This window comes from Sorex fumeus, unplaced genomic scaffold, assembly GCF_029834395.1.
Source record: "Sorex fumeus unplaced genomic scaffold, SorFum_2.1 ptg000026l, whole genome shotgun sequence".
Taxonomy (NCBI): domain Eukaryota; kingdom Metazoa; phylum Chordata; class Mammalia; order Eulipotyphla; family Soricidae; genus Sorex; species Sorex fumeus.
The window spans coordinates 8,132,547-8,158,619 of NW_026606083.1; the positions used below are offsets into that span (position 1 = coordinate 8,132,547).

Below are 26,073 nucleotides of genomic sequence, written 5' to 3' on the forward strand. Positions count from 1 at the left end.
AAAAAGCAAAAAATAAATAATTAATTGACAGCTGATAGGTGGGAGGAAATTGGAGACCTGAGTGACGAGACCACAGGGTTCTGCTCACCCCCCACCCCAGCACACACACACTCCCAGCACCAAATCTCCAGACCCCTCAGCGTACTTTGCCCCGTGTTGTCTCCCTGTGGGAGCAATTCCTTTGCCCACTTCTGTAACTGCAGTCTGCACCTTGGAAGATGCACCTTTCTCCCCTTCCCTCTGAACATGGTTCCCTGATGTGACCTGCATTGTTTTGAATGAGGATTATAGAGTCTAACTCTGAAACCCCGTGGCCTCCTCATCTAAGAATTTACCTGCTGTCTACAACTTTGGTTTAGGAATGTTCTTAGGGACACACTGAGAAGTCATGCACCTCACATCAGGCTTCCCTTAAGAATAACTGTTTCCCTGCCCTGTATGCCAGGTATAGTTTTAGTATTCTTGTTGGTTTGGGGGCCTTGCCCGGAGAGGCTCTGCACCCAGGAGCTATTTCTGGTGGTTTTCAGGGGACTGTATGTGATGCCAGGGATCGAACAGCAGTTGGCCAATAAGCACTCTGCCCATTCTGCTGTTGCTCTGCCCCCAGTGGTGTATTCCTAAAGCTCCAGTTAGGTTTTGGGATCCTCAGTCCCTTATTTTGAAGAGCTACTTTTGAATACTCCACATCAAGAGTGTATTACAATCATGGAATTCTCTTTACAAGGACCATGTGCCATAAAATGGCCTGAGCTAATTAAGTTAGGAAGAAACCAAAGACTCATCTCTCAAACACAAAATGGACAGTGGGGTTAGTCCAAACTCTCGCCATGAAGCATTGACTTAACTACTTTTTCTAAGATCAGATACCTGCAGGTACATGTTAACAGAGTAAGACACCAACAGTTTCTGAAATGTTACTCAAAATGGGGAAAGTAACAAGTGTGCACTTAAATGTAACGAAAAAAATCATCCCAGAGGAAGTGCTTTGGGGTCAGCTTGCTGCAGGATATACTAGAAAGAGCGCATATGAGGGACTCTGAGGTCTGAAGTGGACTCCCGTGAAATCTAGTCACTTCCTCACTCTGGATAGGTCACTTCCCATCTCTGCCCTTGTTTTGGGGGGGGAAATAGACAATGAGTGAAGCAGAAGTAGAAATGATCTCTGGTGACTGTTTATGTTACCATGCTTGGCTTTGAGAGAGGCCGATGCCCCATGCAGGGCTGTGTCATGGGACAGCTTCTGTAGAGACGCAGTCCACAGCCAGATAGAGGGTGACCAGGCCCCTGGGCCCCAAATTCCAAGTCCAGCCAGTTCAGTGGATCTACAAATACATTTTTTTTCAACTTTTTCAGACTCTGGGGAAGCAACTTGGAATGTAAAGGTGTTTTCTCATGCCATTTCTGGAAACTTTCTGTGTAATCTGTAGCAGAGTACAGAGGTCTGTATGTTAGAGAAGCTCCAAGAAGCAGTGACCACAGTGGGCTGGTCAGCAGAAACTTGGTGGACTACCACAGCTCTCCCCTTCCTAGGGTTATTGGGGCCTCAGGCCTTGAGTCAGGCCACTTCATTTCACAGAAGGAAATAATAGCAAAAGTTTAGATAGGACAGAGCTTCAGGGGGCAAGAGAGGGAGGTATTAGGCCATTAATGCCTCTGTTAATAAAGAGAACTCATCAATGGGGTTGGAGCAATAGTATAGCTGGTAGGGCATTTGCTTTGCAAGCAGCTGACCCAGATTTGATTCCTGGCATTCCATATAGTCCCCCAAGCATCACCAGGAGTAATTCTTGAGAGCAGAGCCAGGAGTAGCCCCTGAGTATCGCTGGGTGTGACCCAAAAAAGAAAAAAGCCTCATCACAATGAAATCTCAAGACGGCAAATAGCTTTTGAGTGCATCTAGGGAAGTGCATCGTCACGGTGCCCTGGGGAGGCATATAGGTTTGGGGGATTAAACATGCACAGCAACAGACTGACTGAATGGCAGGAATCAGGCTCAGTAACAACCGCTGGGGACCCGGGAGGGGAGGCCCTGCTGGGGGCATCACTTGATTTTCTTGCCCAGAATCACCCTCAGTAACTCATGCAACACAAGGGCCCAGTCTCTGTTCAGACTCTGAGACCCCTTCTGGCTTGCAGGGACGTTGAAAGGCTCTGCTCGACTCCCTGCCTCGGCGCCAGCGCCTTACCTTTGCTGCCATGTCGTTCGGTTGCTCCTCCCCATGACTGCTTGATCTGCAGTCGGCCTGAATGTCTCTTTCCCTTGGAATACTTCAGGGTGTGTTTTCATTAGAAGCAAGAGTTTTCCATGAGTAGCACAGTGCTGGAGGTCAGGAAATGTTCATGGGTGTGCTTCTATTGTCTAGTGTGCAGACCGTTAAAATCAGACTACTGTTCCAGTGCTCTCCTTGCTATGAAGAGGGAAGAATCCCAGGCTGGCTGGGGTCCCCAGGGGATCACCTGCTGCGTGGTGGGTCAGGCAGAGATTTGTCGGGTGTCCCTAGACTCAGGACTGGGTGCAAGTCTGCCTCGTCTTCATCACCCACAGATTCCGTACACCTGGGCCTTGTGAGGGCTGCCCGATGATCATTTGTCTTTGCACCCCTGTAGGCCTCCCTCCAGCTTCTTAGCCACGGATCCAGCCATACTGTGTGTCTCGGGGCACCCCAGGGGTCCACACTGCCCGGCAGTCTGGGGAGCTCCAGATGAGCCTGCCTGTCACTGTACCAGCGGGTGCTCATGGGCTCTCATTTGCGTCCCTCGTCATCTGGTTGGACTTAAGTTGCCCCAGAGGTGGCCAAAGAGATCCCCTCTAGCCTCTCCCATGTCCTTCCACTTGTCTGGCCTGTGTCTGCTTGTTCTTCCCAGCCCGTGTGCCCCCATCCCCCACCTTTCCCCGCTGTTTTTCAGAGGACTGCGTTTTGATTCCACTTCCTGGCTCCAGCTCTTTGGTGGCTCCGTGCTCCCGTTGCAGGCCCTGCTTTGCGTGCCCCCACTGGCTGGGTACAGCCATCCTGGCCAGGCACAGCCTGCAGAGTCCGAGTCGCTACTCTCCCACATGTGCTCCTTGCGGGGAGCAGTTTCTGTCCTGCGGCTCAGACGGCCCCTTCTGCTCAGAGACTGTTCTGGGGAGCTCGTTGCCAGGCCCCTTCCCCACAGAGTGTCTGGCACCCGCGCCCACGGGTCCTAGTGGAGAGCCTGGGTCCCCTTGGCAGGCTGCGCGGGGGAGGGTTGAGTGCAGAGTGGGGCCCCCAGCACCTGTGCAGGGCCAGAGGAGCCCCGTGTCTGCTCTCCCTGGCCTGCACAGAGCAGCTCCGAGCTGCTGGCCCATTGTCCTGTGAGGAGGAAACCTGCTTCTTGACCTGGGTTCTGTGTCTGCATCTCTGAGGGTGGCCTGTCCATGTGGGGTCTGAAGGTATTCGGAAGACCTGAGGTCATAAAGGTTGCCAGCTAGAGGCTGGGATAGGGAAGGTTTGAGAATGCGGCTGCATGGCAATTAGACAGCACAATGACATTGATTGTTGTGTCCTCAAGCTGCTTGCCTGGTTTCCTCACCAGCCACAGGAGGGTAATGCTCTCGCCATAGAGGCCAACGGCCATGGTACAGCGCTGAGCAGGTCCATGGTCTGGCCTGTTGGTCTCCTGCCGTGCTCTGGCTTCATGCTGACACTCACCTGGCTTGTAGCACCCCAACTTGGTCACCCTTTCTGGCAACTTCCTATCTGTCTTACTGTTTACTGGAATCATCATCTTCCCCCTACACCCCCCCCCCCCCCATCTTGGTTTCTGGGCCACACTTGGCATTGCTCAGGGGTTACTACTGGCTCTGTGCTCAGGCTTTACTTTTGCGGTGCTGAGGATCGAACTCAAGTCTGCCACGTATATGTGAGGCATGCGCCCTTCTTCAGTGCTATCTCTCCAGCCCCCTGCTGGAACATTGTTCAATCCTTTAATGCTATCTTCAGATTTTGTTTTCCGTGTTCGTGAATGGATACAAATATCCTTATACGCAGCAGTGATTGGGAACCATGAATCTCTGTGAAAGGGGTCTCTGAGGACCAAGACGTCCCCCAGGACTTGCCACTTCAGGGGGAACAGTCACTCGAAACCCAGTTTGAAGTTGTCCTTTAAATTACTGCATGAACTTGCTGCGATCCCCAGGTTGAGACAGTTTTCTCTTCAGAGTCAAGTCTCAGGCCAGCTCGCGCTCCCGTGCTCCCTGTGCTTCCCTTTCTCTCTCCACTTCTGATGCTTCTCTGGGAAGGAGGTGGGTGGAAATGCATCCTTGCTGGCCGGTGGTCACTGTGAAGGGAGCAGTCATAGGTGGGGCCGTTGGTGCTGAATCCGAAGCAACACCAAAAGTCCAGAAGGGCGTCTCAGTCAGAGCTAAATGGGGCGATAAAGGGAAGGTTCAGGACTAGAGGGGAAGATACCTGATCGGACCTTTAGCTTATTAAAATTCTTTCTCATTCTAATTGACCATTTAGACAGAACACCGAAGGAAGTTAAGTCATGTTGAAAGAAGGAAGTGTTTTAAATTTGTTTCTCCCGAATCCCTTTATTTGAGCAAAGGTTGGCACAGGGTACTACCGTCACCCGGAAAGCTGGGTATCCGTATGCGTGTGTGTGCCTATGCGTGTGTATGTGTGCATGCGTGTGCATGCATGTGGGTGTGTGAAGTCTGTTAACTGTATGTGTGTAAGCTGTATGTGTGTAAGCTGTCTGTGTGAGGCTGGGTGTGTGTGTGTGTGTGTGAAGCTGGGGTTTGTATGTGTGTGTATGGCTGGGTCTGTATATGGAAGCTGGGTGTTCTGTGTAGCTGGATGTGTGTGCGCATGCATGCGCACATGTGTGTTTGAGGGGCTTTTTGGGTGCTTGAATCTGAATTTTGAAGAGCTTGTCATTCTGGTGGCTTGGCCACTGTTCAGTCTGGCAGTTTATACTTGAAGTTGCAAGTTACTATTATTATTTTGCTTGGGAATGGGCACACTCCCAGCACAGTGCTCAGGGGTCACCTTCTCAAGACCATGTGATATGGGGGTGGGAGCCGGGGCCCCCTGCAGAGCCTGCAGCCAGCCTTGCCAGCAGCCCAGGGTTCCTGACTGGGGATGGGATATGGCCCCCCTGCAGAGCCTGTGGCCAGTCTTTCCAGCGGCCCCAGGTCCCTTAATGCATTTCACTGCTGTCGAGCTGCCATGGTCACAGTAATGTGTTAAGTGCACAGCAGCTCCGTTGGGCAGTGCCAGAAGGATGCAGGTCCATGCACACACGTCATGTGCTTCAGCATTGAGCCCCAGCCCTCGCCCTTTGCTCCCTTTGTGGTGCTTACTCAGTAAGCTTTGTTGTTATGGGGGCGGGGGGGGGGCAACCCAGCAGTGCTCTGTGCTCAGGAGAAACCCTTGGTGGTGCTTGTGGGGCCAGACAGGGTTCCCGAGATGCAAACCAGGTGTCCTGGATCTGAACTATCATGGGCAAGGTGCGAGGCAAGCTCCTTCACCCCTGTATCATCCCTCCCGCCCCGTCAGGAGGAGTCAGAAATGACAGATTTCCCCCCTCTTGGTGCTCTCCTGTTCCCTTGGTTCATGTTGCAGTAAGTGACATAACTACAAAATTACTGTAGTAACATGACGGACACACTGGAGCTTGAGAACAGCACTCTGGGTTCGGCTGGGTTTGGCTCTGCCAGTGCGTGCCATGTTCCCGCCACTCTGGGCTGCTTGGGGAGAGGCGGCTCACGCTCCTCCCAGTCGCCAGGCCCGAGTCTGAGGAGATGGAGGGCAAGGGCGGGCCTGAGAGAAGGCGCAGCTTCTGGGGGCCTCTCCCTCAGTCTGGCTGCTGGTTGACAAGTTCTTCACTGACTTTCTCTCTTCCCCTTTTGAGATAGAGGACTCATTTCATGAGTCATTATTAATTTATCGTCTCCTATAGATTTCTTATTTGTGCCACAAGTTACTTTCAGACAGGACCTGAAGATGTTTACAGGAAAGGATCAACTTTCTGTGCAACTATTTTTTTTTATAATTGCAACCATTTTAAAGACCCTTATAAATTATAATATCCATTTCAGAAGACTTAATTTAAAAACTTCAGTTATTTTTTAACTGTTCGTTTGCTAACCGGTGCAAACTAGCCAGTGTATTGAAAGGCAGGTTGATTTAGATGGCATGGCTTAAATAAAGGAAGCTCTAAAAGTTATTTTCCTAAAAATATCAGAAAGCTTTTAAAATGTTTATTTCCCCCTTTTCTCTTCATCCTCTTCTCATATTTTTGTTAGAGACTTTTTTTTCTTAAGATATTTGATTACAGTATAAGGCAGTTAATTTAAGCATCTGTTTATCACTGTCTGGCTAGACTGAATGTAAAATTTCAATTGAATTACCTCCCTAGAGAGCTTTGAGCTCTTAGGGTAAAACACATCATTTTCTTTCCTATCCCCTGGGATTGTAAGCAGAAAGAATTCATCTAAATAGTTTACATGCATTTGAAAGTGTTGTATCTACTGGACTTGGCTTTGTTGGTGGTGGAACGCTGCCAGTATAAATGGAGGATCTGCTTGGCTTGTTCACACAACATAGCATGTTCTGTGGCGTTGCGATGCTGTGGAAGTTAGAACGGCCAATGATTTTCACTGATAGTTTACAGTTCATGACTTTCATTCAGAGCAACAAATACATTTTCCTCCTTTGAAAATGTTTTATCATTCACTCCTTCATTCGTTATTGAACAGTTGTAGATCATATGCCAGACACAGTAACAACAGTCTCCAATGGAGACGTTACTGGGCCCGCTCGAGCAAATCGACGATCAACGGGAGGGCCTTTACCTTTATACATCAGAGAATTCACAGACCCATTTTCAATACCTATCATGCTCCTCTGCCATGGGCGGGCTTGGGGGTTCTTGGGGGTTCTATGCTCTTGTACCATCTTCTGAGGACATGGACAGGACAGCTGAGCTCAGTCATTAGTGACCAGATTTCAGGCTGGGAAGGCAGAGGGGTGAGCACTGGCAGCTGGGAGCCACAGAATACCTTCCATCAGAGAGTTGGGGCCACCTCTTTGTTCTGCTAGATCAGGTAAAGTACAGGGTCTTCCACTGTCCAGGGTCTGAGAAGGTCATCTCTGCTGCCCATCATGGAATCTGGTGGGCTTCTCTAAGTGGCCGCCACCATCTTCCTTCCAGCAGTTCTGAGCTCAGATTTCTTTGTCACCACTGCCAAGGTAACTCTCACGTAGGGGGTGGCAGAGAGGGGCCTTGGAGCATTTGATCAAGGTAGATAACTGTCTCCTTAAGGACTGTCCCAACGTGCTCGCAGAAGCTTAGGTGGACAGTGAAGGTCGGTCTTGGAGAGCAGAGGAGAAAGTGAGGGGCTGGGGTTGTTGCTTTGAGGTCCTGACTCGACAACAACAGTAACAAACACCTATTTTTCTAAAAGGTATCACTCCTAACGTTTTAGTGCATTCAGGGGAGACCTCGAAGCTCTGTCGTCTGCGCACTGGGTGTTACTTCTGAGAGGCTGTGTTTTAGCATTTGTACCATACAATTCAGATTTTGATTCAAGGTCTGTAATGTAAGTTAGCAAGGTAAAACTTTTCAATCTCATAGGAAGATTTATCACAATTCACATTTTGTGTACCAGATTCATCACTAAAATTATTTTTGAAGTCATTTCATGGTGTTTATAATTTCTTTCAGTATACTTATGGAAACTTTCCCGAGGTTGAGTCTTTTTTTAAGAAAAATCCTAAGCTGATTGTCCCCAATCTAACTTTTAAGTTATGCATTTCTAGTGTTAGTTTGAATATAATTTAAGATTGCTGCCACTGTGAACCTATTTTAAATAGAGATTTATTTGACAGTCACTCAGATTTTCTTAAAGTTACTTGTGATGGAGTTGAATACTATAGCATATAATGTTTTTCCTTACGAGAAAGGGGAAAAAAATGACTAGAAGTAAAACTTGCAACCAGATGAAAAGATTCTTGGAGTGTTTGCAAAGCTAAGCGTAGCCTGTGGCTAGGAGTCAGAAGTCTTTCTTGAATGAAGTTAATTACCCGCGGGGCGCATGTTGGTCACTCTTTAAAATTCTTATAAAAACAAAGAAATTAATTACCCAGTCTACAAACGAGCCCTGCTCTCTCTGGCAAACACTCAATTACCTCAGGAGTGCTTGCTCGCTCATGCTGTTTTTGACCAGCCAACCATTGAAAACTGCTTTCCTTTGAAAGGGGCTGGGGTGGAACCCCTACCGAGTGTCCCTTGGCCGCGGCTGTTCCACTTGACCGTCTGCCATTCCTGGCACTGTGTGTGCAGCGGCTCACTGGATTGGAGCCCCCGTCCGGTGGGCTCTGGGACACTGTCTTTGAGGCAGTGTGTGTGGCACAGACAGACGGCCACCAGGAGCACATGGGAGTTGGCAGAAGAGTCTTAAATCAGTGTTTCCAGAATGTAGTGGGATTCGGGCATTTTCCCCATCAACTAAGACCCATGGCAGTTGCACTGCGTGTTTGCCTAGAGAACAAATCTTCACCTTGTCTTTACCTGACAAACTGCCTTTTCTGTTTGGGAAAATCTATTGCAAATTTGATTTGCACACATACACTTCTGAAGGTTTGAGAGGAGTCATGGCATTTCTCCTCACGTTTCCTCAGAATCAGGATACTACAGCATCCCCCGTGGGGCCAGACAATACTGCGTGGGGTTGGCCATTGCCACACCGTTCTGGAGCAGGCTACTGCATCCCATTTCCCTGGGGTCCTTGGTGGCTTGGTTTTCCAGCCGTTACCTTTTCCATCCTATGAGCTCCACGTGCTTCCCTGTCCCTACCGCAGTGCTGTCAGAGAGCTTAGGCCAGCGTGGACTGTGCTTGTTCCCTCGCGAAGACATTCAGGGGATGAGGTGTCACAGTGCTTCAAAGGCTCCATGGACAGATGTGCCCAGTTTGGCCAGTTCTAATTTGGGGTGATGGTCATTTCGTCAAGATGGTGTCTCAGCTCCTTCCTTCGTTTGGCACCAGGACACACAGGGCCGTTGGTGCAGTTCTGAAGACCCTAGCCCTGGCTGTCATTCTTGCTTTCTTTTCCTCTGCACTGGAAACCTTACATCCTCCCAGTTACTAGACCCGATTTTGGATTCCTTTTGTATTTATTATATTCCTGTTGCTAAATTTTTGTTTCTCTGGCTCTTCAGGTTACCTCTGATTAGACCAGGGAAGCCCCTTCAAGCTCTCCTTTGACACAAGCTCATCATCAGCTCTAAACAACATGTATCTGGGCCAGAGAGCACAGAGGGTAGGGCATGCATCCAGCAGAGGGGCCCAGACACTGCTGGATGTGGCCCCCAACCTTAAATCAGTAAAAAGAAATATGCCTCTCTGTGTTTTCCGGCTCTATCCCGTCCTGTTCCCTCCCCTTCCCTTGGGGACCATCATTGTTGATGTGGGGGTCGCAGTGATGGGGGTCACGCACTCCCCTGGCTGTGCTTGCCCTGGCTCACACGTAAGTCGCACATGTGGCAGTGCTCCCCGAGGACTGCACTGTGTTAGTGCTCATGCTCACCTCTTTGTCGGGGTGAGCTGCTGGTGTGCCCAGGTCACCAGGAATCGGACCCTTGACCCTGTGCTTGCGTGGTCACGGAGCCATTCCTCCAGTCCCCGCTCTAGAGGCTGCTGACGGCAGGCCCTGGACCAGAGGGCTAGAGCTCATGTTCAGCCGAGGGGGACCTGGCTCCATCTCCATCACCACGAGGTCCCCGGAGCACAGAGCCAGAACCACACCCCCGGATCATCACTGGCTGTGGCCCCCAAAGGATGAAAAAGCACATATTTATTTCAGTCAATAAAGGGAAGGCCCTGATTCTAATAGAAGTTTCTCTTGGCCTTCCCTGTGCTGGTTTCATTGGCTATCGGCTGTGTTTGTCAACACCTGAATCTCCAAACTAGCTCAAGTTTTTGAAAATCAGAAGATGGGCTGACAAGCCGTTATCCAGAGCTCAGGACTGTGGCCTGGTGACGTGAGCGTTAGTAGTGGAGCTGCCCCATTCCCATGTCAGAGGGGAAGGGGAATCTGCCCACCCTGTTCCTCCAAGGCCCCAGAGTTGGCAGCCTGGGCCCGCCCACCTGGGAAGATTTGGTGGCATCATGTTCTTTTGGAGGTTAGTGGGGAGTTGGGACCTTCTCTGCCTTCAAGATTGTGTGACTTGTCAATTCTAAGCATGATTTTATTCTAGGGTCAAATTAAAACAATTTTTCAGGACATCAACCTAATTGTTGATCAAAAATTAGAATTGTGAGCCTGGATGTGATTCTCAGTACTCTCTTCTATGTGAAAGGAATTAGGACCTAAGTCAGAGCCCTTTGACCATAATACATGAGCAGGTTCAAGCCAGAAATAGGGCGATTTATTTATTTATCTTCTGGTGTGGGGGCCACACACAGTGGTGCTCAGGACTTCTTCTGACGGGGCCCCGAGTACCGCAGGATATCCCTGGGAATGAACCCACGTCTGCAGTGTTTGAGGCGAGTGCCCTCCCTGCTGCAGGGTCCCTCTGTTGAGTAAGAGCACTGGTTTCAGGGATGTCAGGAGTCTGGGTGCCTGTGGTAGCGGACGCCAACTTCGGCCCAATGGTTGACCCCCGAGCTTTGCTTGTCTGTTACTTGCTGCCCTCACTGGAAGGCAGCGATGTCTTCCACTGTGGTCATTAGGCAACGTGATGACTCAGGTACGTTTGTCGGTGTGTTGGCAGATTATGTTTGAGCAGAAAGACTTATTTTGGAAGTTTAGCTTTCCTCTTTGAGTCTTTCTAAGGTGGTGCTTTGAGATGAAAAAATGTATATTCGTGGAGTTGATGTGATCAGAACTTTTCTTTGAAAAATCCAAATGCTGACAAGGATGGGGAAAGGCTTAAAGAACAAATTGAATAAATGGGTGAGTGGACTCCGGCCTGCTTTGGAATGGTTACCGCTGTCGCTGAGGAAAATAGACCATAGGGGAAATAGTTCACGAAATTATTTGTACACAGAAGTGAACACTTGGGGACACGGGCCGCAGGACTCTGCCCCCAGTCGACACCAAGTGGCCGAATCTCAACTTTCCACAGGTTACTGTGTCCTGCTCGTGTGAGGGATGGACTGGTGCTGGCTGCGAGAATACCTCAGTGGTATTTCCCTGTGTCCTGGAGAGTGAGGATTAGGTGCTTGGGGGGTGGGAAGGATAGGAGAGGGGAGGGGAAAGAGAGGTTGCCCTGCTGGGGAGCCGGCTGGCAGGGAGGGTTGTTGGGGACGGGGGCCTCAGGGTCTCCCTGGGGTGATGTGTGGGCCGAACGTGGGGAGGAGCACTCAGCTCAGTGGTGCCCCGTTTTTGATGGGCTCAAGGCATGCAGTGGGTAGGCAGCATGCTCACTAGCCAGGCGAGGCCAGGGGACAGGGGACTGAGAGGGACTGGTGCAAGTCGCATAGGAGTCTGAGGGACATGAGCATTCCCCGCAGTGGTGTTTTCTCCCCAGGGCCACCCAGGCCTCCTGTCGCCACCAGGAAAGGGGTGACAGGTGGCGTGTCTGTGGCACCCACAGCCACTGTGCCCCCCCACACCCCCCACTCAGGTATTGGTGGTCCTGTGACGCCCCTTCTCCCATGCATGCCTGGTGAATCGGCGATCCCAATCTTTGTTTATAATGTTGAGCTGCTCGTGCTGTTCATTTTGTTCTGAGATATAAATGATAAAATGTATTTCTAGCCGTCTTATCCCAAATAAAGTCATATTGATTTTTGTGTAGCATATAATGAAATAGAAAATAATCTCCCGGCGTCTATTCTGTATTCTTCACCGAAACAATTTCTAAAGAACAAGTCTGCATTTGTACAATATAAATGCCGTGTTTACGTGATATAAACTGACACTTTTAAGGTCAGAATGGAGATAAAAACCATAGTTAATTGTTTTCCTTCTTTAACATAATATGGCTAAAATGGAAAAGCTTTTTGATTTACAGGTAAAACATTTTTTAAATAAAGCTTATCTTCTTACCACATATTTTAAGGAAATCTGGTAGCATTGAAATGAGTGAGGGTAATAATTTTTGTAGCAGTGATTTATACAGTAGCTGAGGAGCTCTTGCTCGTTCCCCCACTGCTTAAACCCTGACCTTGCAGAACCCTCCTGGAATGTGAACATTCTCCTGAACTGGTCGAGGCCAGGCGCCGGTCTGGAGTACATTAATGGGGCTCGGGTGCAGGGATGCGGGGCCCTTCGATTATATTCAGGAGCTCTTTTTGATCAGAAGAGGCCTTAGACATTGTACATTTCTTAATTCCTCCTTGGTTTTCTTAGGAACACACACTATTTCTCTTGGTAATCTAATTAGTAAAAGACATAATTAACTTTCCTTTGAAGTAGAGAATAGTTTTATTTGGTAGTTTTTCTATTCTTTCCACTCTATTTAGTTGCTCAAATATGTGGTGTAGTATTCAAGCCACCCGTTGTAGGTCATCACTCCCTGCCTGTTTCAGTCTCGCTTCTGGGCCAGGGACAGGTCGAAGCACACACTCTCCAGGGGGCTGGTGGGGGGTGGGAGGCAGGTTCTGTCCCCCCATACCGCCTCCTGAACTCTTGCTCCCAGCCACCGACCACCGCCTGGTGTGGCGCAAAACAAACAAACCATGCTTCTTAGTATTCTGTTACTTGCCTAAAACATTTTGTTCACAGCTAAACTAGGGACTATATCAGTTCCCTTTGAAGACCCTTTAGTGACATTGGATGCGTACAGAGCAGTGGTCTTGAAAGTCAGGGCCCCACCTGTGCTTGTGAGACCAGCCTTTAGAAAAGCATCTTCCTTTGACGTTTTTGTATTTAGATACACATGTATTGTGTCTCTTTATATACATGGTAGTAACAATGTAAAAAAAATTTTTTTTATGGAAAGTTACTGTCAAAATTTAAACACTATTACTATAGACACTGTTTCAGGTAAAAATTATATCATTCTTTTTTCAAGTTCACATTTTTAAATCCTTGGTCTTTTTTCTCTATGTGGTTAATATGGGAGTTAGTGGAATATCTTAGAACAAAGTTAAGAGACAGAGAAGTTTTTTTGAACCTCCAAAGTAGCTCAGAAGGTGGGTGGGCAGGTGAGGGACTCCTGTGATTTTCCGCCGCCTGAGAGTACAGTGCAGCTGGGATCCAGGGGGCGCAACTCCAGGGCCAGCCACCTGTGAGGCATGTGCCCGAAAGGTTGTACCTTCACAGACCCAAGAGATTAAAGTTCATGTTTGTTTCCTCTTTTAAAAATGGTGACTCAAGGGCCAGGGAGAAAGTACGAAGTTAAGGCACTTGCCTTGCATGCGTCTGACCATACACCGTCTCCTGAGCACTTTCAGATGTAGCCCCAAAGCCCCCCTCACCCACCTCCATGGTGGGGGGGAGGTAAAACTCAGTTGGAATTAAATTTATTTCAACCATCTATCGCTTTAGGAAAAACAAAGGCAGATTGCAGTGCTTAATTGTGGCAGTGATTAGACTGTATCAGTGGTAAGTTGATTATGAAGCTTGGCTTTCTCTTCATGTGTCTAATCATCTATAAAAGTTCCCTCTCCTCCTCCATGTGTCCCAAGTTTTCTCTTTCCCAGTGAGCCATGGTGACTGGCCACCAGCATCCCCCAGCTGCGGCAGCAGTGGGGATCATCGCCAGTTCCTGTTGTCTATCCCGGGTTGGAGCTGCTGCTGGTCTTGATTCCTGTCAAAGGCCATCCTGTTTTGGGGGGGGGGGGGGGCAGGGGGGACACACAGGTGTGCTCAGGCCTTGACTCCTGGCCCTGCACTGTGGAAGGACTCCTGGCAGGGTTTGGGGACCATCTGAAGTGCTGAGGATTGAACCCAGGTTGACTGAGTGCAAGGCAGGTGCCCCACCCACGTGCTCTCCAGCCCTACAGAAAGGCGCCCGAGAGGCAGAGTATCTGCAGGAGCTTCGGGTTCCTGTGTTGGCGTGCACATCAGGCCTGTGTGTCTCCCCAGAGGGCTCCTGTGGAGTGGCAGGCCTGCTTTGCCCAGGCGTCTGTCTGGACACTTGCAGGACCGTCAGTGCTTTCTCTGACCCCCGCCCTTTATTTCAACACCCTGCCTTACAGATGATGATTTGTTATGAGTGATCAGTATTCCAGCCCCAATTCCACCACCACTGTCCCCTTCCCTCCGCCATTGTCCCCATTCTCCCAGCCACCCCTCAAGCCTGTCCCCGTAGCAGCCTCACAGTAATTCACTTTATATTGCTTGTTACACTAAATGGCTCAGTGATCAAAAAACATTTCTGTAGAAGAAAATTTGTGAAAACCGTTGTATCTCACATTAAGCTCTTGTTTGAGGGTTTACCAGGCTGTTGCTTAGTTAATGTTTCTGTCAGTGAGATCAGGTGACTTCTACATTACGTTCCTGTGATAGCCCTGGGGTGCTCCTGCTGGGGTGATGCCCAACACTGACTGAAAGCGCCTCGTAGGCCATCGCTCTGCCAGACACACTGTGGGGAAGCCCCCTCGCCCCACCCCTCCACCCCACCCCACCCCCACCCCCGCCGCTCAGGGATATGTAGGTGAGGCACTCCTGGGCTCAGCTCTGATTCAGTGCCACCCAGGGCCCTGGAGGAGCTGGAGGCAGGGTCAGCCCCCTGCATTGGACCAAGCAGCTCTTGAGCGTGTTGGCCTCCTCATCCTGTCATCTCTGTTAGCATAGGCAGTTACCAGTTGGTGTCATTGATTTCCTTTGCTTAGAGGAAAAGTCGTTTTTCAAAAAGCATTAACCCTTGGAAACCTGTGCTTATAAGGTTCTTTTTACTTTGAAGATGGGGTGGCTTTCCTTGATCTGTGTGCAAGTGACTTTTTCATTTGTTTTTAGAGACACACCTGACAGAGCTTACTCTGGGCTCTGTGCTCAGGGGTCACTACCAGTGGGGCTTAGGGAACCACATGGGGTACAGGAGATCAAACTTGGGTCAGCCACATGCAAGGCAAGTGATTTATTTACTGTTTCCTCTTTCTTTGGCCCCCAGGGTGGTATTTATAAGGGAAGAACAGAAAACTGATTCTGTTCCTGAAATCTACTTTGAAATTATTCTCTTTATTTCTATGAGAGAGAGAGAGAGAGAGAGAGACACTAGTTTAGGCAGGACTGTCAATTTTCTTTTATTTTCTTTCTACTTATTGCTTTGGATAAACATGCGGGACTACTGCCAAAAATTCAGGTGGCTGAATACTAATTTTGCTGAAATTAGATGAAACAGCCATCCCCTGCCAATTTCTGTCTAAATTATGCAGAAATTTGACTCTTGTAAGACATAAGTCTGGTCAAATATAGAGCCCTAATTTTCTAGTTAGGCAGGAAGACCTTCAATAGACTAACATTCTTGTTTCAGCTTTTACTTTTTTATATAAGAATCAAAGAGAAAGAAGTGTGGTAAAAGTTACTGGTCCTTTTTCTCCTGTGACCCAGATGTCGTAAGGGTTTGGCGTGCCCGCTGGAGGGCCTCGGAAAACAATTAGTGCATCTTTCAGATGTCCCTCCTTATTGAATTGTTACTCGGATAATGGTCGGTAATGGAATACAAAGGGTTATCTCCACTAATCCGCAGGTAATGGAATTGGTGTATCTCTGACTTTCCCTGAGCCTTCCAGGGTTTAGAAGAACGAGACAAAAGTGATTATGGGGACCTGAGGGTGCCACGGGGAGGCAGCTAGGAGGAGGAGGAGGCTTTATCTGAAGCAATTAATCAAGAAGCTCATATTGTGGGGCAGTTCTTCAGAGCTCTCGCCAAAGTAGCTTTGGAGCCCCAGGTCTTGAGCTCTGCTGTCCAGAGTTTCGTCAAGGTCGTTGAGTGCTGGGCCAGTCTCTGGGGTGATGGGTTGGGTTGCGTGGGTCCCCCATCCCCTTGGTTCCCAGCGCCTTGCAGCATTGTGGGGGTGTTGGGTGTGGACCCAGCCACACATTCCTAGTGCTGGGCTCGCCTCGCCTCTGTGCCGCCCTTGGAGTGGCCCTCCCAGAGGAGCTGGCTTTCTGCTGGCTCTGAGTTTCTGGCCTACCTGCCTCGTCCCTCCTTGCTTTTGCATCCTTTTTCCATTGGTGAACAATCTCTGCAGTTCTGTTTGACTTTGTTTATCTGCACAGAGGACTTGGAGTTGTTTCCGTCACTTTCCTTAGGTGCCTCCCTCAGGCTGTCCTTTTCTCCTCATCGTTGGAGTCATCTTTTGTATTTGTCAGTGAAATGTAAAATCCATGAGGAGATCTCGTCTCTTTTCATTTACATCTGTCCTGCCTGTTGTACATGGGGGATGATAAATATTTTTAAACGAAGGATGATGGGCAAGTGGAGGGTCAATAGATGAAGGGTGGATGGATGGAGGCTAGATGGCAGGTGGCGAGAGGGGAGAGGATGAATGGGTGGTTGGCACTTGGCTGCTTGGGGGAGGGTAGATAGATGGGTGGCAGAGGGAAGGGATGGAACACTCTTTAATTGTGATTTGCCCCCTTCCCCTTGCTCCCCTCCACCACCAGCTGGAAGCCATTGACTCAGGTCCCCAGTAACCTATCTGGTATTCTTCACTCAGATCCTAGAGTAATCTCTTTCTGAACCAGATGAAACTTTTTTTGAATTATTGGTGATTCTTCATTAGCCTTAACTAAAATCCCAGCTGTACTGGTTCAACGTGGCCTGTCATCCTACCAGAGAAGGATCGGGTCAGGGCCTTGGCCCAATGCTGGACAGCTCAGGCCTGCAGCAGGGGCCTCTAGGGCCGTGTCCAGGGGTGCGCGGTGGACTGTGCAGTGCTAGGACCCCCTTGCCTGTAGCCCTTGCCTCTGCCCGTGTACTCTTCACTGCAGGGCGTGGACTAGGTGCCACTGTCTGGAAATATGGACGGGACTTGAGCTCCTCCTGTGGGATATGCTTGCGAGTCTCCTGGGAGCAGAAGAGAAGCCCAGGTTGCACGTGACTCCCACCTACCTTGACCCGTTGCCCAGAAATACCCGCTTTCTTTCTCCGTGGGCCCTGGAGAGAGCTCACGGGGCCCTGAGAGGATTTCTGGCCACTCTGCGCTGGGTTCTCCAGCCCTGCCTCACTTCTGCTTGGAAGCTCGAGGCCGAGAGAACTGGGGCTCAGAGGGCAGAGCACACACCATGTCTCCCTCTTCCTTGGCTGTCATCAGAGATGAGTGGTTTATTCGCCTAATTTGTCTAGTCCAAAGGAGGACAATCATAAGTTATTTCATAGAATCAGGAAAGAAACAAGTGCCCTGAGTGTGTGAGCACCACTGTCTGATGTGCCCCAGTGAGCACTGTCTGATGTGTTCCCAGCAAGCACTGTCTGATGTGTCCCCAGCGAGCACTGTCTGATGTGCCACCAGCGAACATTGAGGGAAGAGAGTGGGTAGGAGGAAAACAAAAGGGAAAGCACAACGGCAGAAGCGCTGAGGCCTGTGTGCATACTCACCTGTGAGAGCACCGTGTGTGGACACATGTGAGCCCTCTGTGTATACCCATGTAAGAGCCCTGTATGGACTCATGTGAGCTTGATGTGTACATCTGAGATCCCCGTGTAGACACATCTGAGTCTTGTGTATACACCTGCACGTGTACACCCGCATGTGTGAGCCACATGTCTGGACACGTATGAGCCCCATGTGTGGGCACATGTGAAACACACGTGTATACCTGTGTGTGGACACATGTGGACCCTGGGTGTCCTGTGTGAGAACCCTGTGAGTATGTCCATGTGAGATCCCTGTGTGGACACATGTGAGCCTCTTTTGTGTATCCCCATATGTGGGCACGTGTTAGCCCTGTGTGTATGGCTGCATGTGTGTTTCACAGTCTGGACACGTGTATGCCCTGTGTGTGGGCACATATGAGCCTTGTGTGTATACACCTGCACATGTGTGAACCCCATGTATGGACACATGTGAGCCCCGTGTGTAGGAGCCCTGAGTGTGTCTACCTGAACAGCACATGGACCAACTTGGTCTAGTGAGCCACATGGGGATACTGACGTGCAGCCGGTCTTCAGCAGCTTTCATCTGGACATGGAGCCTTCATTGTTAACAGCAGTGATGGCGAGTGCTCAGAGGGGTCATTAAAATCTGGCGGGACTGACATTGTCCGCAGGGATCCCTTGTATGTTTGGTTTTTTGAAAACCCACAGTACTGCCATAACTCGGCCCTTTTATGCTATTGTGATCAGAGCTGAACCAAGAAGGTGATTAACGATAGCAATTTATTGTATCTGGGGGGAGAGAAAATGGGAGATGTTGTCATTATCATAAATCATATCATAAATAACCAAAAAGAAGCACTCAGGAAGCTCGTGAGGTGTCGGCTGCCAGCCTTTCCGGCAGGGGCGCCCAGAATGTAGCCATAGAAACCCCAAAGTCATATTGTTATCTTGGTCTTGCTGCAGTTATGTGATACACCAGTATTAACATATAGATTAGGCCATTTATAATACAAGGTGTCATTTCAGGTTGGTTGCTTATATGGCGTTTTAGAGTTTTTGTGTAGACTGTTGGTGAAATGGTGCCTTTTTACAGACCCCTGTGTATATAGACAGGAATTCTTAACAGTGTCTTCACTCTGCTATTAATTTGTCATGCGTTCGGTTGGTTTCGCCATACAAATTGTCATTACCTAATTGTCTTGTTTTTGCAAGTCAGTTCATTAAAAGAAATAAACAGGTTTACTTAAAAAACAAAACGTATGCATTGAGTCTTGTTTTAAAGATTTCTGTCACATTATAGCAGGGATGGTCTACAGAGGGAGGAAGATCGCCTGGCATGGCGCTGCGTTCTGTTCTCCCAGTCCCTCAGCGTGCCTGCCCCCTTGTGCATCTCCTCACCTGAGCGCCCTGGGTGTCGTCTGGCTCTGCGCTCTATGACCTGATGCTCAGGGACAGCATCCTCTGCAAGTGCCCCTGGGCCAGCTCCTTGGTGTGGCCATTTCTTTCCTCACATCCCCAGCCTGGCTTCCCCCGCAACGTGGTGCCAAGGCAGGAACTTGGGCCCATTGGGTCTGTTCCTCAGCGCCATCAGGAAGCTCGACAGACGGGGTGGGCGAGCGAGTAGTGGCAGTAGCATGTCACTGAAAGGTGAGAAGGGCCAGAGGGATGATGCAAGGGTGAGGCACTGTCCTCCCTCCAGCTGACCCTACCTCGATCCCCTCTGCCTCATACAGACCCTGAGAACAGAGCCAGGAGCCAGCCCTGAGCACTGCCAGTATGGCCCAAAACCCAGACCCTTTTCCCCCTCAAAAGAGATTATAATCCATGCACCAAATTTCTGGCAGACTTTTTATTTTTAACAAATAGGCATTTTAAATTAATTTTTCATACTTGATAATGAAAAGACTATCACAGAAACAATGGGACTCAGAAAATTGGAACATTTGTGTCATTGTTGTGAGAAATTAATTTTAAAATGTATATTTTTTAAAATTCCAGTAAATCTAGTTTTAGTTATACCTAATTTTGGTAAAATATCTGCATTTGTAATATTTTATTGTCTTTATATAAAGATTTAGAAACACAAGCATATTTTCTGCTTAGTTTGAGATCGTGCCACTGAATTTTAAAGTTGTGTGCATCTGTGTATTTAATGAGATAAAAAGCTTTCATGCCATATGCAAACAATTTCCTTTTTTCCCCTAATGTCCATGAGCATTTTAGATTATAGTGTTTCTTTAAAGTCATTTACTATTCTAGTTAAAAAGATATTTTGTTCTAAGTCAATATTATTTATAGTAGCTTAGAATTAACCTCTGAAAAATCCTTTTGGTGTGTTCAGTATTACGGCCTTATTTTGTTTCTGCTGGAGGAGTTTTGTGAAGACGCATGTTTTTCTCATTACTCCTCGGGGCCTGGGTGGAGCGCGGCTCATTTATTTGTGTCTTGATGAAGGAAAATTGGGATGGCGTTTGGAGTGTCTCCCCGCTCCCTTCAACATTCGTGAGGGCCACCATCATGCATCTGCGGGAGAGGCCTTAGCGCCATCGGTCCCACAGACACCCTGAGGGACAGTCAACAGTTGTGGTTGGTGCATTTTATGTGTGACGCACATGCACTCCCCACCATCCTGTCCTCCACCCTGACTCCACAGTGAACAGTTGGTGGCTCCTGTGTGGGACCTTCAAGTGTTCTTTTTTTTTTTTTTTAATCTTTAAATTAACTTATTTCTTGAATCACCATGAGAAAAGTGACAAAAGTTACTTTCAGGTTTAAGTCTCTGTCATACAATGATCAAACACCCATCCCTTCACCAGTTCATATTTTCCACCACCAGGAACCTCAATATACCTCCCATCCCACCTCTCCTGATGTCTGTGAGGCAGATGATTTCCACTTAACTCTCTCTTTACTTTGATTACATTCATTATTTCAACAAAAGATGCACCATTATTATTTGGAATTTTTCCCCAACAATCAGACCTGCTGAAAAGGCATTATGAAATAATTTGTTTTCTATTGCTGGTTATGAAGGTCACATGATGTCGCACGGCCATGATTTTGTATTTCTGATATTTTACTAATTAAGGCTGGAGGGATTTCTGCCAAAAGCCGCATAGTTACGAGACTGGTTTGTGTGCCTCTGGGGCCATGACTGTGCTGGAGAGCCGCTCGTGGGGGGCAACTCTCAGCCTTGGTGGGGTGGGAAGGACATGCTGGTTCCACCCCCCCATCCCATGAGGCTGCAGTTGCCCCATCACCGCCGACTCATACCTGGCTGTCCAATAAGCTGAGGCGGTAGCCACCACGCTGCAGGTGGGGGAGCGGAAGAGACACACACCCTTTCCCTCCTGGAGGGGAGGGGGGGCACAATGCTATAGTTCAATGCATAGTCCATTCACATTTCTGCCGAAAGCTGCTGGACTCCAAATTAGGTCCATGTGCCTCTGGGGCCATGGCTGTGCCAGAGAGCCACTCGTGGGGGGCAACTCTCGGCCTCGGAGGGGCGGGCGGGACCTTCTCTTGTTTCTGTTCTCTTGTTTCTGTTTTTGTTCTTGTACTACACCTGGCAGGGCTTAGGCTTCCTCCTGGGTCCACTCAGGAATTACCCCTGACGGGCTCTGGAGACCATATGAAGTGCCAAGGGTGGAACCCAGGTCGGTCATGTGCAAGGCAAGCGCCCTCCCTGCTGCCCAATGGCTCCAGCCTCAGGGGCCTTCAAATATTCTTGCAGGGTTTTTGGAAGTTTGAAATGATTCTGCATTCGAAGTTGGGAGAACAGCGTCCAGCCCCACAGTGACTTGGCCTCCTTGGAGGAGGGAGGACTGATCTTCCTGAGGGTGAGCCCCTCACTGCTCCTCCGGGCCGTGGTCTGTGGCTGTGGCTCCCGTTGCTCCTTTTCTGGCCGATGGTGGGCAGAGTGGAAATGATTCCTCATTGACTTCTCGTGTGGCAGCTTTCCCCTTTGACTGGATCTCCAGCTGATCCTGGTGAGATTATTTGAAGGAGGGAACTAGTGGTGGACCTGAACCGTTCCCAATAAGTCAGCATTTGGGGAAAGTAGAAGTCCCCCACTGGCTTACGTTTGGTTCTTTTTCTTCTTTTCCTGGAAGTAGAGACTATATCTTCATATATGTGATGTTCTTAGTGGAACGAGCATGTTACAGCCAGTGTAAGAAAATCACAATTTGCAATAAAGTCTCTCACAGGTGATCACTGTGAACAGTGACTAAATTTTAACAGAAGCAGGAAAGGAAACACCCACGTGGCTAGTAATTCTTCACTTCCCCTCAGCCGAGTGTCCACCTGCCCCAGCCTCCCGTGGCCCAAAGCCCTCTGAGTTAGGCTCACCTATGACTTGAGTTGCTCTTAGATGGTTCTAGATTGTGGTGAGGAGGGGGTTCTAATCTCCAAAGGATTGCAAAATTGACTTGACAACATTTGTCTCTGTATTCATCTCTAGTAGTGATCTGGATCGCATAGTAGTTGGAAATGCTTCCTGAACCCCAATTAGTGGTTCACTGTATTTGGCCAATAAGGTAAAGGTAAAGGCCCTCCCGTTGATCGTCGATTTGCTCGAGTGGGCCCAGTAACGTCTCCATTGGAGACTTTGTTGTTACTGTGTCTGGCATATCAAATACTCTCGGTAGCTTGCCGGGCTCTCCAAGAGGGGCGGAGGAATCGAACTCGGGTCGGCCATGTTGGCCGCTTGTAAGGCAAACGCCCTACCCGCTGTGCTATCGCTCCAGCCATTTGGCCAATAAAGAATGCTAATGGCCCCATCCACTAGATCACGGAGGTTGAGAAAGGATCAGTAGGTTAAGAGACTCCCTTAACATCTCCCAGCTGACTGGCTCCTATGGACATTATACCACCAGCACTCATCTATCCCCATTGCACAGACAGCCCTTTCGGTGTCTGTTTGAAACAACAGAGAATAAGAGTATTCTGGAGACTTCTTGTCACGACCATTGTGGAACCAAGCTTTTATTTTCATGCCCGTCTTCATGGTAAATAAGGTCTCATCATCAGAATTGGGAGGCTGGGCTGGTGGGTGGCCAGGGCTCCCAGGCAATGCTTGAGGTCTCGGGTCATTCCCAGTGGCACTCAGCCCTCCGTGCTTGAGGGTTGATGCTTGAGCCTGGCCGCACCTGGCGGTCCGAAAACTGCCAATAGAATTCAGGTCGTGTTTGTTTCCTGAAGTCTGTGGGCTCTAGAATCAACTCTGTTACTGAGTCGTTTCTTGATTATTCCCTGCCTCATAGCCAACTTTCCAGACACTTCCTCCATGGTCCTCTTGCACTTCCTGTGTCCCATGGGTGTCTCTGTAATCTGTTCCTTCATCCTGGACCTCAGCAGCCTGCGTGTCCCCAGAGTGCCGCTCTCTGGGTTCTCGCGGGTCAGTCCTGTCACTTGCTCGGTAGAGCTCCCTGATTTTTGCAGGCTCCATGTGTGTGTGTGTGTGTGTGTGTGTGTGTGTGTGTTGTGCCCCCCACTAAGTTGTCAGCTCTTTCAGGTCAGGATTGAATTCTCGTTTTTTCCATCAGTTTCTCAGACATTATTGGATGCATTATTCCTGGCATATGTTTAGTTAATGGAAAGAAGTGATCTGACCTCCCAGCAACTCGGTCAAGTAGGCAGAGCCAGTAACACAAACCCCCTTTGAAAGAGCCGGAAACAGAGGTCAAGAGGTTGCCCGAGGCCAGCAAATCTCAGTGTCCGCTTGTCAGCAGGACCACTGTCCCCCTGCTGCCCAAGCCCATCACTGCCTGGCCAAGCATAGGCAAGCACAGCACGGGACCATGGAAGGACAAGAATCACAATTCCTGGCATGGAGGTGTGCATTCTCCAGCTCTAAGAATTAAAGTGGGTCGCGCGGCTCCCATTGTGTGTAAGCTTTTTATGGCATCTAAGAGTGTAGTCAGAGGTATCCCATGTCTTCAGTTTCAGAGGGGGGGGTGTATATGAGCAGAAGATTCACTCCATCACTAGTAAGAATCGAAAGGAAAGTGGTCTGAGGCACAAATCTGGACCACCGCAGCCTCTCAGTCCTACTTTCGTTTGGGGGCCACATCTGGCGGTGCTCTGGACTTACTCCTGACTCTGTGCTCCGGAACCACTCATGGCAGTGCTCAGAGGACTGTCTGGGTGGCCGGGGATCAAACTTGGGTTAGCTGTGTGCAAGGCAAGTGACTTAATAGTCTCTCCTCTCTCTCCTGACCCCATTCCTACACTTAAAAGAATGATGCGTTGGAGAGGCCCTTGACACCTCACCACTGCAGTGTGCAGGCACAGTCCTATGATGGGTTCGACCTTTGCTTGCTGTACCTTTCTGCTGAGATACCGTCGGTGTGCAGAGGGTAGCTGTCTCTGCTGTGGGGGCACAGTGGTCCCATGCTCACCACCGGCGTGCCCAGCGCACCTCAGCCCGAGTGCCCTGTTGTGGTGAGCACCAACCGTGCTCTGTGGTCAGAGTTGGAGGTTGATTCTCTTTGCCTGGTCCTTGCTGTTGTCTAGTAGAGTTCTCTCCTGTGAACCTTTTCTTTTCTTCCTTTGCAGAGGAAGAAGAGGAACAGGTACCCACTGATGGGGGCACATCGGCAGAGCCTATGCAGGTTCCCCTGGAAGAAGATGAGGACTTGGAGGAGGAGGAGGTTATTAATGATGAGAATTTCTTGGGTAAAAGACCACTGGACAGTCCCGAGGCAGAAGAAATGCCTGCCGTGAAGCGGCCACGCCTTCTGAGCACCAAAGGGGACGCCTTAGATTTGGTCATGGTGGAAGCACGGGAGCCCCTCAGCTCCATCAATGCCCAAAAGATCCCCCCAATGCTTTCCCCTGTGCATGTACAAGACAGCGCAGACCTCGCCCCACCATCGCCAGAGCCACCCATGTTGGCACCAGTGGCAAAGTCACAGATGCCAACCGCAAAGCCACTGGACACAAAGGCCTTTACTCCAAAAGCAAAGACTAAAACGGGCTCTCCGGGGCAGAAGACGAAGTCGCCCAAAACTACCCAATCACCAGCAGTGGTCGGAAGTCCGATTCGGTCACCCAAGCCTGTGCCCAAAGAGAAGAAGTCTCCTGGGCGTTCCAAGAGCCCCAAAAGTCCCAAGAGCCCCAAGGTCGTGTCTCACCCACCTCCAGCACCCGTCCGGCCCGAAACCCCCAACAGGACTCCTGTGGCCCCGGTGAGCGACAGGGTGAGCAAGGAGACCAGCGTACAGGTCAGACAGACACCCGCCATGCCCGATGCAGGCAGGCCCAGCAGCGAGAACCAGCCACGCAAGGCACCCGTGGCCGACAAGACCATCGACGACTCCATTGACGCTGTTATTGCCCGCGCTTGCGCTGAGCGCGAGCCTGACCCCTTCGAGTTTTCCTCAGGCTCGGAGTCGGAGGGAGATATCTTTACCAGCCCGAAGAGGATTTCTGGGCCGGAGTGCACCACCCCCAAGGGCCCCCCGCCCTCCAACAACTTTGCGCGGTCTGGACCCACTCAGCTGCCCCTCTCGGGGGGCACCTCCAGCTCTGACAACTCATGGACTATGGACGCCTCCATCGACGAGGTGGTCCGCAAGGCCAAGCTGGGCACCCCGCCCGCACTGCCCCCCAACTTCCCCTACCTCTCCTCCCCCTCCGTGTCCCCCCCGACTCCTGAGCCGCTTCCCAAGGTGTATGAGGAGAAGGCCAAGCTGCCCCCGTCAGCAGAAGTGAAAAAGAAGCTGAAGAAGGAACTTAAGACAAAGATGAAGAAGAAGGAGAAGCAGCGGGAGAAGGAGCGGGACAGGGACAGAAGCAAGGACAAGAGCAAGGAACGGGAGCGCCTGAAGGAACGGGAGCGGGAGCCGGGCAAGGAGAGCAGGTGCCCCTGGAAGGAGCTCCTCAAGGACGAGGATGCCGACCCCTACCGCTTCAGGCTCAGAGAATTCGAAGAGGGGGACCCCAAAGTGAGGTTGAAAGACGGCCTCGTGAGGAAGGAGCGGGAGAAGCACAAGGAGAAGAAGAGAGATCGCGAAAGGGGCAAGAAGGAGAAGGAGAAGCGAGACAAGGAGAAAGGGCGAGACCGCAGCCGGGAAGAGAAGCTGCGCCTGGCAGCCGGGCCACTGGCACTGCCCCCCAAGGACGTGGCCTTGGCCTTGGCGGGCCCCGCCGGTCCCAGCCGCGCCCCAGCCCTGTTCCCCTCGCTCTCGCCCATGCTCCCTGAAAAACTGTTTGAGGAGAAGGAGAAACCAAAGGAGAAAGAAAGGAAAAAAGACAGAAAAGAGAAGAAGAAGAAGAAAGAGAAGGAGAAGGAGAAGCGGGAGAAGGAGCGGGAAAAGGAGAAGCGTGAACGCGAGAGGCGCGAGCGGGAAAAGGAGAAGCACCGGCACGAGAAGGTCAGTGTGACCACGCTGGGAGGGGCACAACCGACAGCACTTGGGGTTCTCTCCTGGTGGTATTTCCGGGACCCTGTTGCAAGGCAAGCGCCCTCCCCGCTGTCTGTGGCCCCGGCCCCACCTCTGCTGTCTGAGGCACACCCGGAGCTTCCCAGGAATGTGTGCCATGAGCCACAAAACTCCCCCTCATACAGCCCAGGGCTTCTAAGCTGGCCCCTGATGCTCGGGAAAT

The 26,073-nt window shown here is 50.0% G+C and overlaps 1 protein-coding gene across 1 annotated transcript in view; it reads left to right on the forward strand.

Annotated features, from left to right (window-relative positions):
* The window catches only part of TAF3 (TATA-box binding protein associated factor 3), a 77,968-nt gene that overhangs the window by 33,674 nt on the left and 18,221 nt on the right, over positions 1-26,073 (forward strand). Inside the window, exon 3 of the mRNA XM_056114600.1 lies at positions 24,022-25,841. Within this exon, the coding sequence (XP_055970575.1) occupies positions 24,022-25,841 (1,820 nt within the window). The remainder of the gene's footprint in view (positions 1-24,021; positions 25,842-26,073) is intronic.